We start from the raw sequence: 14,230 nt of genomic DNA on the forward strand, positions 1-14,230 counted from the left end.
ATTTGTCATGGAGAAATAAATAAATATAACAACCGGTATTAACTTACCAAATCAGGGCCTGCCAGAGGAATAGTGACCATGGCCTGGATATCATTATCAAAATCACTAGGTGGTATAATAGATTCTGCAGAAAAATAAATAAATAAGTATATATAGAGAGAAAGAGAGCACAATATTTCAGCAGTGGCACCCTGAAGACTGATCAAAACACATCAGTAAAAAACAATATTAAAACTATTATCCATCAAATAATTACTTTTAAAAATACATGTTAAGAAGAAAGAGGCATAAAATTCCATTTAAACTGGCAATTATGAGGAAAGCAGGAATTTTATATGCAGTATTCTTTGTACTCTTTATTTAGTATAAATGGGATAGGTCTGCAGAGAGCTGAACCATGGATGAAAGCTTAAAAATCAGCTGAAGTGTGAACCGCTCAGTTAAATCTGCATGGGCTATGATGAGTTGTTATATTGTGTTGTTATTGTTCATTAGGCTTAAATTCTTCCCAGTTTTACCCAGAATCCACACCTTTGTTACTCTCAGTGTTTTGGCTTCAGTGCCCAGTTGCTCCCTTCACCCCCTCAGAGGAGCTCTTTAAACATACTTGCATGCAAGCTGTTTTCTAAAACTGGTTATTAAAAATAACCAGTGGGAAAAAGTTGATTAAAATAGTTATTACTAAAGTGTTCTATATCCATGAATTTTTTTCTTGGGATATTTAATCTACATTAAAATATGACATTTTATTCTTCCCAAAAATATTAGTTCATTTAAATACTTTTTTTGGCAAAAAAATACAGCTGTTTGTAAAGAAAACACTACAACTGAAATTTTAAGATTGTTTTGGTAAATATACATATGAAAAAATATTTTAAATTATTTTCCCCATTTTTAACTCACCTCCCCAAAACTAGGGCTATGCTAGCTTTGAAAAAAAATCGTTGAAGGACAATAAGGGGATAATTATTAGCTGGGTTACTGAACAGGATACAGCCCTTCAACCTTCTGCTGGGGGTCTTCACATCCAGCTCATCATCTACACACCTTCTGTGTTTCAGAGAGCAAAATGCATCTTAACAATGTGATTCACACCATTGATTTTAGTTTGGGATCAAATGCTCTTTGAGGTGTCTGTCTCTCTGACTTCACTGGGAGGTTAGATGGCTTGTTTGCAATTAAGGCTCTGCTTTCAGAAAGCGAAATTTATGTTAGAGGATGCCATCACTTTTTGTCTTTTTAACAAAAGGAGGCTGTCCATACTGGAAAATTAAAATGAGATAGTGAATATTCATAGTATTTCTTCCCCTCCTCCCCCCTTATTTGTCTTAGTGTGCATAATATCCAGCTTTTCTAAACAAATAACCAAGAAATAGATCCTCCAATGTGATTGGAAGTTAGACTGTATAATTATAAAGGCACATTTGCCTATAAAATTTAACTTAGATCTGCACATCCTTTGGATGCTATGCAACGCTTAGGAGAATGGGATACATCAAATGAAAACAATCTGTTAGAGAAGCAAAGGAGACCTTACTGAAATTGCATCAGTTTGAAAGGGCAAGGTTCAGACTTGTGCCTGGCTACTGACCATCAGTAAACTGAAGTGTCCCAAGGTCCATCGGCAGGGACTGGTCTTCGTGGAGTGCGATGGCAACCAGTTGCTGAAGGTCTGTTACTGTGAGTTTAGTTGCTGATATTTCCCTCTCTTCATTTGGAGAAAGTGGAATTTTTTCGTTTTCAACCTTATTAGATCCAATAGTTGAGATGTCATCTGCTGTGCTTTTGATTTCTGAGCCATCTCTCTCAAAGTTTACCACATATCGTGCTATAGTGCTGCTTGATCTGCAAGGAGAAGATGCAAAAACACCCAGTGCAGCAAAATTAGTTACTGGCTGAAGACCGATTTCACAAACAAACAAACATATATGCGAACATAATATCTTCTGTAAAAATAATGCAGATATACTTCTTCCTAATGAGACTGTCATCTTCAAATTACTTTTGCTGTACCTAAAACTTTTTTTCTTCTTTGCATAATTTTTAATAAAAAATCCAATATTGAAGAAAATTACAAAAATGTCCTAACATAAGCCAGTTTAATCTGACTACTCAGAGATCTGTAGAACTGGTAATATAGTTTGAAGTCGTTAATTATTGGTTCAAACAGTCATAAATGCATGCTGGGATTACTAGAAAACATAATCACCTATTAATTATACAGGGATTAATCAGTTCATAAAACTACAGATAAGCAAAAATCCTATCACATCTGGGGCAATTTTTTACTCATTTTTGAAGAACAGCAAGGAAGTTAGCTAATGTGGCAAGCAAATCACTTTTCACAATGGGAGTTAGCTTTTCCAAGTCCAAATGAATGTGTCTAGCTTCTCCACAGATGTACTTGTTTAAGAGAAGTCTCAAATTTTCACAACTGTTAATACATCACTTTTCATAAGTGCTAAATTCATCTAATTAAAATGAAAAATAATGAGTACATTGTAAAATATTTGTACTCTGCTATGTTGCTTTTTATATTACCAAATAGCTGAAGAGAGAGGAATTTCACTTTATCTAGTACGTGCTATGTATTTACATTTATATGACATTGCAAGAATTTAGGAAAAGCATTGGAAAATTCTTCCTTTTAAACTGAGTGAAAGAGAAATTCTTGGAACTACTAGATGAATTATTCCCCAGCAGCACTTTTAAGCAACAACAAAATACTGTAGCTATTTGTATTAGTCAAAATCTCCCGCATTTTATGAGGCTAGTAAATGGTCTCTTTGCCATTCTATCTGGCCTGATAATGGAGGTAACAAATCAAATTCTACATACTTATTGAAGATAATGCGTATATGGGAATACATCTAGGAAACAGCAGGTCAAAAATGAAAATTTAGATATGAAGTTTCCTTATTATTTTCACTTTCAGTTTATGACTGATAGAGATCTTTACTCATCTGAACACGAATTTTCTGAGGTCAAACAATTTTCTTTCTGTCAGAGAGATCCTGACAAAATTTGGTTACATGACTGTTTCTGATTCAGGTAAAAGCTGTCCCTGCTGCTTTATATCACAGATTTTGTACTTAGGCAGAACATGAGTCAATTCACTTTGTCACATCAAGATGAAGAACATTTATTTATGTATCTATCTACATCTAGTAGTCTATAAGATGATTAATCTTAATTATGAATTACAGACAAATTACCCATCTTTCTCCTTCTTCTGTCTTCATTTCACCACAGAAGAAAGGGTGTGATAAAGCATTGCAAAAGAAAGAAAAACAAAGATGCATGTATATCGGTAAATCAATCAGTCGTACATCAAAAACATCTTTGACAATTTATCTCATCTTCTACATGTCATCTATAATTTTTTTCTCTGTGTGAAAATGACAGCCTGCTCTCCACTTTTTCCCTTCCAGACAATGAGAGTCGCTATGTTTTAAGTGGAGAAACAGGAATCAGGAATTTTACTTTACCTTGATAGTTTGAAATATTTGCTTTCTTATTTCCCACTACAAATGGTGCAATTTGAGCATTGGCATTGCTAATCTAGATCTTTATGGTGGCAACGAACACCTGTGACACTAGTAACAACTATTACTGTTACCACACATGGTGCCTACTCAGATCCTCGTCACAGGGATAACTTGACCTATTAATTATCTCTGGAAGACATGCCTATGTTGACCTTCTGTAATAAAGTGCCCTGTCGTTTTCCCTGATGAATCCTCTAGCATATCTAATGTTGTCCTTCCGTATTGCCTTGTGGGAAATGCAGCTAATATATGTACCAATGTGACTAAGGGAGAATGCACAGCTACACCTGTCTTGGCTGATCTGTAACTCTCAGGAGCTAACTAAATTACTAGATGATGGGAAGCAGTCCTGGTCTTCCACAGTGATGAATGTACTTTGATATCAGCTCCTAAGACCAAGATACTAAACAGAAATGGATCCCAGATCTCCTGGAGTCCCAACTGAAAGACTTTAGGTATTGCAAGCTGTAACTATGAGATGCTACTACAGATTGTCTCTGCTTGTTCTGCAGTAGCCAGCTTTTTGCTTTCTTACTTTCATTATAAAAATGTAAGCAACTAATTTTCACTGTGTTTTGCTCTTCTCTCTCCTTTTCCCCAGCAATTCTGCAGAGAGTAAAAAAGCTAAGTAGTATGCTATTTTCTAAAATTGCATTGCAATACGAATGTTGTTTAACATGTATTAAATGTTACTAGAAGGACTGAATGTTCCTGATGCTGAGCCATAAGCCCACATGAATTTATGTCTTTTTCCCTGCTCCTTATTCCCTTTCAATTTTATGTTATTTCTTACCATTAGCAATTTGTTTTCCCCTTGATTCTTTACATAATGTGCTCTTATCTATAGAAGCATAATCCTATCAAATACTCAGTTTTATTATCCCCACTCCCCTTTAGATTCTCTGTTGAAAAACACACAGTAGCTTGTATTAACAGTAACCATACAAGGAAACTAAAACTAAAAGAAATGGCAAGACAGAACACAATTAAAAAAAAAAAAAAAAGAAACATTTTTAATTGTTTGAAACACTTGGGAAACACTTATTGGAAAAGTTTTATATGTGTGAACATGTATCCTCCTGTAACCTTCTCTTGACAAGGCAACTTCACTGTGAGCTATGCAGGCCACAGGATCCACACACAAAGATGTAGCCACCTAAATAATCATATTCCTAATTCTCTATACCTTGTCATTTAAGAAACTCCTTAATACGATGCTGCTAGCAAACAATTTCAAAGACTTTATCAATTACTTCACCCCTCAGGGAATCAAAGCTACTTCTGCTTAGTAAGTCAAAAACCTCATAGTCTCACTTGGGATGTGATTGCACTTTTCTCCATGTTGTCTCTGTGTTGTTCCCAGAAAACTATTTCCTGTTTGTAGCAATACACACCCCACTATTACAGAGGTCTCTTCATGTTGGAGGGAAAGAAGGAAGAGGAGAATCCTGGTAGCCAATAGAAAAATGAGTCCCATTTTCTTACTTACTTAAATCCTAATACGTGGATTTCTTTGAATCCTGGAAGTTTCTCAAATATTTTTTGCATCTATAGAAAAACAGAAAATCACTAATTCAGTGTAAAAGTTCTACCACTAAACATAGGTTGACTACCTAGACAATATTTTTCATATTTTAGAAAAAGCTCAACTTAGACATAGTATTTGGTTTGTATATGCTGCCTGTATTACCTGTTAATAGGCAAAACAAAGTACAAAATACAACATTTTTTAGTAAAGTAATTGTATAAATCAGTGATAATCTAGTTCATAATAGAGCAAGTCAAATAACATGAATCAAATGTTTTTCTCATTTTCAGCAGTTTTGGTTCATGAATTAAATTTTGATTCAAGTCACCATAACTGTAAATTGTTAATTATTTAGAAATAGCCAAATGCAGATGGTTTATATTATATGACATATCATTTATAAATTTAAAAAGTTTTAACTCTCTTGTACAAATATAATAACTTCATATATTTTTAATTCTAATGTAAATGATTTTACAATTGCATGGTTTTGAATAGAAGAGACAATATGAAGAATAAATAATGAGCAGAAAAGGTCAACTCTGTATACATTTTTCAGACTTTAGGATAATAAGTGTTTTTATCAGCACCTCAAGAATTAACAATGTTTTGAGATCCAGCTGGTTGATCTTTTGGTTTTCTCCAGTTGTAACAACATTTAAACAGCTAAATCAAATGAAATATTTTATGTACATCTATTATGTCAGAGGAAAGGGGTTTTTTTTAAACACACACTTCCACAGTTCTGATTCACTTCCTGGTCATGTTAAACACATTGCCCAAGCTTTTCATCTACGAGCAAAGACTGTGGACTTGAGGGAATTCAGCACTTGAAGTGAAAAAACCTTTTGAGAAATCAGGTCCTTGTAATTCATCATATCACTTAAAAAGTATAAGAAATAATGTGGAGATCTTTCCTCTTCCTTAGCTATATGATTCTGTACAAACCCAGCATACTTTTAAAACTCATTCGTTCATGCGCGAGAGTTTGTCAGAACTGGTAGGGAACGGGCAGCCAAACCATCAGCTTTCTCTGCATCTCTAACGTAGGTTAGGTGAAGAAGCAGCAGCAGCAGATCAGTATATTATTACAATACTAGGCATCAGCCACACTGTATCAGCCTAGATGTCCTTTTCATCGCAGCATGCAGAAGAGAAGCCAAAGTCTAGCATAGAAGATGGCCTAACATCTACACTCTTCTTGCCCATTGCCCACAACAGGACAGCAGGAAAGGAGCTGAGGTAAATACTTCATTTTGAGCTTCATCTGACTTAGTAGAAGTCGTGCAGAAGTAGCAAGTAGACCGTGGGATGATTTTAAATCTTATTCATGTGACTAATTCTCAGTGAGTGTAATGGAGATTAAAGGCCTAATTCACTAGGATGCAATTAATTTTCCTAAAATTAGGCAAGCACTATCATTTTAGATGCTTTAAGATCACCTGCTGCTCAGTTGCTGGTTCAAAAGAGTGCACCTCTTTCATATTTGAGGGGCCCTTGCAGATGTGTGGGATAACCTGGGGCACCTGAAATGGCACCAGATGTCCATGTATAGGCGAATGAATCCCATTTTAGCCATGTTGTGCCAGCTGACTCTTGGCATGGGCTCTGTTCAGTCTCTTCTTGGTTCTGGTTATATCATAATGAAGTTGATTTTTTTTTTTTAACTGTATGCACACGTGTAGCTTCCTATCTCCTACTTTTGCCAAATGAATCACTATTCACTGACTAGTGTAAGCATCTGAATCTGCATTCCATTTTTCATGTGATTTTAAATGTCTGTTGTGGTGTACAGATGTACTTCTGAACATTTGCACTGTAATGTATGCTGTTACTCTTCCCTCTTGCTGTGTCCTGGAATGAATTAGAAACTGAGCTTGGTACTCCATGGCCCCAGCCTTTGCAAGGGCTTCTTTCAGATTTGTACAGGAGCTTATGTAGCTGGACAAGGCTTTAATTCTGAATCAACCTCCGCGCTCTCACTCTTTAAGTGCACTTGTAAAACTGTCTTGTATCAAGATTGCTCTCTGCCTCCTCCATTACTTATCTTTGGAGGAAAGAACGTCAGGTGTATTTCATGGTACTGGACTACAAATCATTTTCTATTCAACACTGAATGTCAAGAATGACCCTTTAAAGTGGTCAGATAAAATTTCATGACAATGAAAAAAAATTAACAATCATGAAATTGCATTTCTCACCTTCTTGTTAATGAAATTAATGAAATAAATAACTTAACTTAAAAATCAGATTGCTGAGTTACATGATTATAACTGTAGTAAACAAAGTCTGCAAGCAGTTCTTTTTAAAGATAATACTGGAAATCCCCAGAGAAGCCATTTTTTATCAGCTGTACCATCACATCGTTTACCATTTTTCTATGCATATCTAAAACTGAACCAAGATAGATAGTGAAATAGCTTGCACTAAGGAACACTCGTGAAACTGATGAGAAGCTTTAGTTAATTTTATTAAGAAAACCTTTTGGGAACCTGAAGTCATTAACTGCTATCTATTAAATTGATATTTGAACATTCAATTAATATTATTAATTATATGAGAACACCACAGATGTCCCAGTTCTTACAGAAACTGTGGTAATGCACAACAAAATGACTGGAAGTCCTTTGAAGAATAGTTCAGACAACAGTAGCTAATTACTTTTAACATTTATATTACATTTCTCATTAAGTTTATTGTAGAAATTAAATTATGACAAAGTATTGTCCATGAATTCCTGATTAAGCCTAAATGATATTCCTAAAGTTACTCTGTTCGTGTTATATGAAGCTCTACTACCAACAAAGACACTGGCTTGTTAGCTTGGTGGCTGAACAGATGGCCTAAACCAGGGGGAAAGCTGACTATACGTAAAGGAAAATGGAAGGTCTTGAGACAACAGGCATTATGTATTTCAGATGAGGGCAGTAGATTCTAATTCTGTTTCACAGAATCACAGAATCACAGAATCATAGAATCATGGAGTCATAGAATCACAGAATAGTTTGGGTTGGAAGGGACCTCAAAGACCATCTAGTTCCAACCCCCCTGCCATGGGCGGGGACACCCTCCACTAGACCAGGTTGCCCAAAGCCCCACCCAACCTGGCCTTGAACACTTCCAGGGAGGGGGCATCCACAGCTTCTCTGGGCAAAGTGTTCCAGTGTCTCACCACTCTCATAGTGAAGATTTTTTTTCCTAATATCTAACCTAAATCTGCCCTCTTTTAGTTTAAACCCAGTTACCCCTTGTTATACCACTACAGGCCCTTGTAAACAATCCCTCTCCAGATTTCTAGCAGGCCTCCCTTAGGTGCTGGAAGGCTGCTATAAGGTCTCCCTGGAGCCTTCTCTTGTCCAGGCTGAACAATCCCAGCTCTCTCAGCCTGTCTTCACAGGAGAGGTGCTCCGGCCCTTGGATCAACTTTGTGGCCCTCCTCTGGACTTGTTCCAACAGCTGAATATCTTTCTTGTACTGAGGACCCCAGAGCTGGACGCAGTACTCCAGGTGGGGTCCCACAAGAGTGGAGTAGAGGGGGAGAATCACCTCCCTCGACCTGCTGGTCACACCTCTTTTGATGCAGCCCAGGACACGGTTGGTTTTCTGGGCTGCATGCGGGCATTGCTGGCTCATATTGAGCTTCTCGTCCACCAACACCCCCAAGTCCTTCTCCTCAGGGCTGCTCTCATGGTGAAGGTAGTTTCATAATATGAATCTCAGCTAAGAGACAAAGCCAACATTTTGGCATTCACTCAGCCTCCTTACCTGTAGCTGAAATTTGGCAGCTAGTTGTCGGTACTGTGGGGAGTTGGGATCACTAAGTTCAGCTGTATACTCCTGATCAGTGAGAGTGACGCTGAATTCTACCATTTGCTCCACAGGCAGTTCTGGGACTGTATTTGTTCCCGGCTCCTGGAAAAGAAGAGGAGAGGAAAGAAAAGGGAGAAATACAACTAAGTGATTTCCCCCCGCCCCCGCATTTCAATATTTAATAGGTAGAAGGGTTCCCTTTTAAGCCCATCCCCAAAAGAACTTTCTGAACTATATCCTACAAAAGGCGAGGGTTCCTAACCACATCTGTTGGCTGAGTTCTTCTGCCTTTGCAAACAAGTCTATTACTGTGACTTGAGATTTATCTTTGATATGCAGAAATGAAGGTGATGAAGAGAATCAAGCCATTTCTTGCACAGTTACCAAGTCTTCTTATTTCCATTGTCATTAAAGTCGTATAGCTTTACTTGCCACTTTGGAGGAAAGTGTGTGACATCAAGGAGAGTGACAAGCAAATGGTAAAAGCTGGTTGGTATGGTAAAACCCATGGTCAGCCAGAGCAGACTGACAGACTCTGTGACTGTTTCATGTTCAGACATTTGCATTTGTTTTTTCCTGATAATAAAGTAGAATTAGCTCTACTTGTGTTACACCTTTCCTGTTCAGTTGACTTTACTGTTATTAGAAGTACTCTTGTGTGCTGTTTCCCAACATTATTTGCAGTTTTGGCCTACAGTTACTAATTTTTTTCCTTTATAATGTGAAACTCCAAAAGACAATTCATTTGTAGGCCACGATGTGCTGTCCACAAAGAGGAAAGCCACTATGAGTGTATTCAGAAAGATTTCCTAATTCATCCTAGAAACAGTTACACATTTACTAATTTTAAGATCAGAAGGTATCTCTTGTTCCTTATTCACAAACTTCAAATTTCAAGTCTTGGAATGCAAGTACCTGAAGAGGTGATGCAGAGAGGTCACCCAGGAAACTCCTGCTTTCTTAGTCCTTCTTCACAAATCTTGTTACTAATGTTAACAGAAGTCATCCCTGCGTTCCACTGCCAGTGTATTTTATTACACAAAAAAGCCTTCCTTTTCTTTTTTTTTTTTTTTTTTCTCTGAATAAAACCTTTCAGGGTTCTATAAAGTTTTCCTTTTAAAAATGTGAAGGTCTTAGAACACAAAACAAGATTTTCTTTACTGCACGTACTGCATGTACATTGCATGTTTATGCTTATTAGCAATATTTACATATTCTGTATTCTTTAAACACTTTTTTATACTTTTATTTTCTCAAGGACAATTCTACTCTCAGCCAGGCTTTTTATACCTTGGATAAACAAACAAACACAACAAGAGCAAGACAATGATCAAGAAGAAACTAGCCCAAAAGAGCAGCAAGGTCATCAGACTGAATCCCACAGAGAGGTGGGGTTTCCACTTCTGCTGCCAGGTGGGTTGGCACAAGGCTGCTAGAGACATCTGTCCTATACATAACACCTAGGTCTTGATAGCTTCCAAAACTAAGCAGAACAAGAGATATGTGCAATTACAGTGTGTCAGGGGATTAGAGAGAAAATAAGATGTTAATATAATAAAGAATGAGCGAAACAGGAGAGAACACTTTCTGCACCCATTGATTCTGCTTAGCGCAGCTCTGCTAAGTCATTCCTTAGGATGCCTCAGGTTTAGAGGAATATATGTTTTTGTTGTATATAAAAATATGGCTCATCAGCTAGACAAAGAGCATTTTGTAATGTTCTGTCATGTAAACAGAAGATTAAGGAGTATGTACTTTCTATACAGCTGCTCTATGACTTTTGAGGAGCCAGTCTTTAGGGAGCTGATCACAAAGGACTGGGCTGAGAAAGAATGAGGAAACCTATAACATGGAGGAACTGGTTAATGCCAATCTCCCAGTACACCTCAAACATCACAAATATGAGATTTTAAAACCAGTTTTTCCTCATATTCTATCTGCTTTTTCACTCCAACAGCTATGATACAGGTAGGTAATACTCAATTGAGAATATTAAGATTATTTTGCTTTCTTAGATCCTGAGGATGTAATGATTTTGGACAGTAAAACCAGCATTTATCTGGGATCACTCTGGTGCAATTCCTGCGCCAGAGCTGAGAAGCTTGCAGAAGTGGGATGGAGAATGGTGGCGAATTGCCGGGGGTGTGATGGGGGGTGTTCAGCCCATTTCTGCCCTCAAATTCTTGGTGGCAGCAGCACAGAGACCTTGAGTTCGCCCAAGTGGGGAGGAAGTGGCATGAGCCTCTTCCTACAGCCAGTATGCACAAACAAAAAAAAAAAAAACCCAAACCCCACAGTGACTTGTCGAGGAGCTGCTCTAGAAAGGCAAACATTTTAGAAAGTCAAAAAAGTTTTAAAGTGGAGGGGAAAGCTCAGAAGGTATGCATTTTTACATTATTAATGAAGAACAAGGTTACAAAATGGTGCAAAATAGGCAATGGACCCTTCATTAAAAGAATGAAGACTCTGCCTAAAAGCTGGTTGCCATATTTTTATAATTTCTACATGTATGCAAGAAACATCTTGCATTACTCCAGTACAGAACAGATGGTAATAAAATCCTTCAGTCCTACCAGCAGTAACAGAGGGGAGCACTCATGGTTTATAAGCACTAAGTGTTTGTAAGGCTTCCCCCTCTTTTCTGCTAGATGAGCCCAAAAAGAAGGGGTGAGTAAAATAGTGGGATAGGAAAATAGGCTGCCCTCACCTTCACAGGAGTCTTCGTGTCGTTAACAATTTCGTTGAGCAGCGTGCCGTTAGGTACTGTTGCATATGGAGAGAGAGAAGTGCCGGGGGAACCTGGGTGGGGGTTAAAGAAAAATCAGGCAAGAACAGGTTTGCACATCAAAAATCTTCCCCTCTCTGTGTTAGTCAGGTGTCAGCTTGCTGGAGAAACTTTCCTTATGGAGGGCATGTTTGGGTGCAAGCCTGTGCCAGTGAAAGGTGGTCATGACTTATAGCATGGGTAAAGCTGCTACTTTTTATGCAATTAAAAACAAAACCTCAGTAGCATTGCATGTGTGTGACTGAAGGCAAAAATGGCACCAGCTATGCATCAATGAAATCTTGTGAATTAAATAATAATATTGGATCATTTCCTGTCAGACCGCATTATATATCACCAAATGTCTAAGTTTGATTTTGCCAATGGAGATTTTTGTCTCTATGATAGTCACCTTTCATTAGGGCTCAATTTAAAGTAACAAGAGGCTTTGACAGAGTTTTCCAGCTGATTACCATGCTGGAAGTCGCTATCAATAAGATTCCATCATATTTGGCCCTCATAAAAATATGCATGTAGGATGTTTCCTCCTTGTACTAAAGTGCTTATATCTACAGATTTTTATCACTGCATAAATTTCTAACATTATTTTGAAGAACTATAGTGTACAACACTGTTGGTAGGTCTAATTGGAATAATATGCTGAAATTAATGTCTTGGCATCACTGTGACTTTCTGGATAAAGTTATTCTTTATCTTCACCTGCTTGCTTATTTTGGCTAACAAAATCCAGCAGCTGACACTCTAAATGTTATTTCATAACTGAAGCAAAATTAGCTCTACTCTCTACTCTCCACTCTCCTAAAACTAGGAAAACATATACATTTAAAGACTGTCAAACAAACCTGGAATGCTACATTTGAGTAGCAGACATGCTGTAAAGAAATCAAAAAATGCTTCTTATAGATTATTTTGCTAAAGCATTTTCATTGTACTTCACTGAACTTGTCATTCTTTTACTCCATTCATTAAATTACAGCCCTCTAAGATGTATGAATCATTGGCTTTAGCAATTCTATTTAATGGGCAGATGCAAGCAAGCAGATTTGATTTTACCTGTAGAAATGGAAGGAATGTCTTCCAGCTTTTTGCCACCTGTTTTCTCTGTGGATATTTCATCTTTCCTATCAATCAAATAGAAATGAGTGATTTAATGATCAGCATGCTGTACTGGCAATGGCAAAGGTGTAAAAAAAATGTAGAAATCACCCCTATATTAAGTGTACTTTAAATGAGAGAAATTATTTCTAGTGGAATATTTGATAAGCTGGTTAAACAGGCAACGGAACAGTAGATCATATTTTATATTCCACAGTTTATATATTTCCTCTGCTCTCCTTCAATACGGTATTTGCTCTTACAATGAGCAAAAATACTGATTTGATATGTTCCTCCACCAAGGACTATCAATCCTGTCAGGAGTATACTCATGAGTTTTTACGACTGATTTTCTCTGAGCAATCAGAGAGATGGTGTCACAGAGATTAAATCAGTGCACAGAGTCTGCTTTTTCTCTCTTTGAAGTCTATGAGTGGTTTACTACTGACTTCTTGTTCGTTATCTAAACCAACTATTGTCTTATTTGCTATATTTCATCCTGTCAAGATAGTTCAGTGAGGGCTTTGGGCTTGTTCTGATTTTAGAGCCACTGGACATTTCATAGTTCCAAGGGTGTTTCATGGTTGGTGTGAGGACAGGATGGGTAGACTTATTGTTCTGTTGTTAGCCTGATTATAAGATCATAAGGATGCTTCCAACTAATGATATTCTAACTTCAAATTAGTTTCCTGGATCAGGATTATTATGAATTGTAGGAATGTTTATGTCTGTATCTGGATGTAATGTTGATGGGTTAATGCCTACCACAGTCCCCATGGCAAACAGCTGAAAATCAAGTAAGAATATGGTGGGTGTGATGTACAGATTGTCTGCCTTGCATCACAGGATTTGTTTTGTATTGTTGATATTATTTTCTGTTTTAAGTTTTACAGCTTGTGCTGATGAAGAAATTTTGGAACTGAGACTGTTAGCTTGCCTGAAAAGCAGAAGTGGTATGTATTTTTAAGGACATTTTATAATAGATGTGTCAAAGATTCGTGCAGTTAAGGCTATAGAATAATTTAAGCTCTAAAACGAAATGTTTATTCATTTGTAGCTTTTGAAAACATTTAGATTCTTAGATAAGAATCCTCTAAGTGACATTTTGAGATTTTTCTTTCCTGAAATTGAAGAATTTAAATTGTTTTGTGTTCTATGTAGAGTGTGGAAAAAAACACAGCATAAAATTAAAAAAACAAATAATGGAAATAAATTTCCTCAAAATTTCTATAGAAATAGCTATTATTAAGACAGTGCACACAGGTGGAGTGTTTGTGAAAACTGATACTGCAAATGTATCATGTGATTTTGACTGAGACAACATGAAGATTGTAGCATGGACAGAAAAGACATCTGGGCTGCATTTCTATACAGGACCAACCTAGATGTTTAAGAACATAAATAAAGAATATGAATAACTCTTGATTTACCACATCCTCTGGATATCTTGTGTGGTGAGAACTA

General features: G+C 37.0%; 1 protein-coding gene across 1 annotated transcript in view; it reads right to left on the reverse strand.

The window, feature by feature from the left end:
• The window catches only part of IMPG1 (interphotoreceptor matrix proteoglycan 1), a 55,832-nt gene that overhangs the window by 23,681 nt on the left and 17,921 nt on the right, over positions 1–14,230 (reverse strand). Inside the window, exons 5-11 of the mRNA XM_075747537.1 lie at positions 12,725–12,792; positions 11,594–11,685; positions 8,842–8,988; positions 5,038–5,096; positions 3,216–3,236; positions 1,592–1,845; positions 48–124 (exon numbers count right to left, since the gene is read on the reverse strand). Coding sequence (XP_075603652.1) covers positions 48–124; positions 1,592–1,845; positions 3,216–3,236; positions 5,038–5,096; positions 8,842–8,988; positions 11,594–11,685; positions 12,725–12,792 — 718 coding nt within the window. The remainder of the gene's footprint in view (positions 1–47; positions 125–1,591; positions 1,846–3,215; positions 3,237–5,037; positions 5,097–8,841; positions 8,989–11,593; positions 11,686–12,724; positions 12,793–14,230) is intronic.

Source organism: Balearica regulorum, chromosome 3 (assembly GCF_011004875.1).
Source record: "Balearica regulorum gibbericeps isolate bBalReg1 chromosome 3, bBalReg1.pri, whole genome shotgun sequence".
Taxonomy (NCBI): Eukaryota; Metazoa; Chordata; class Aves; order Gruiformes; family Gruidae; genus Balearica; species Balearica regulorum.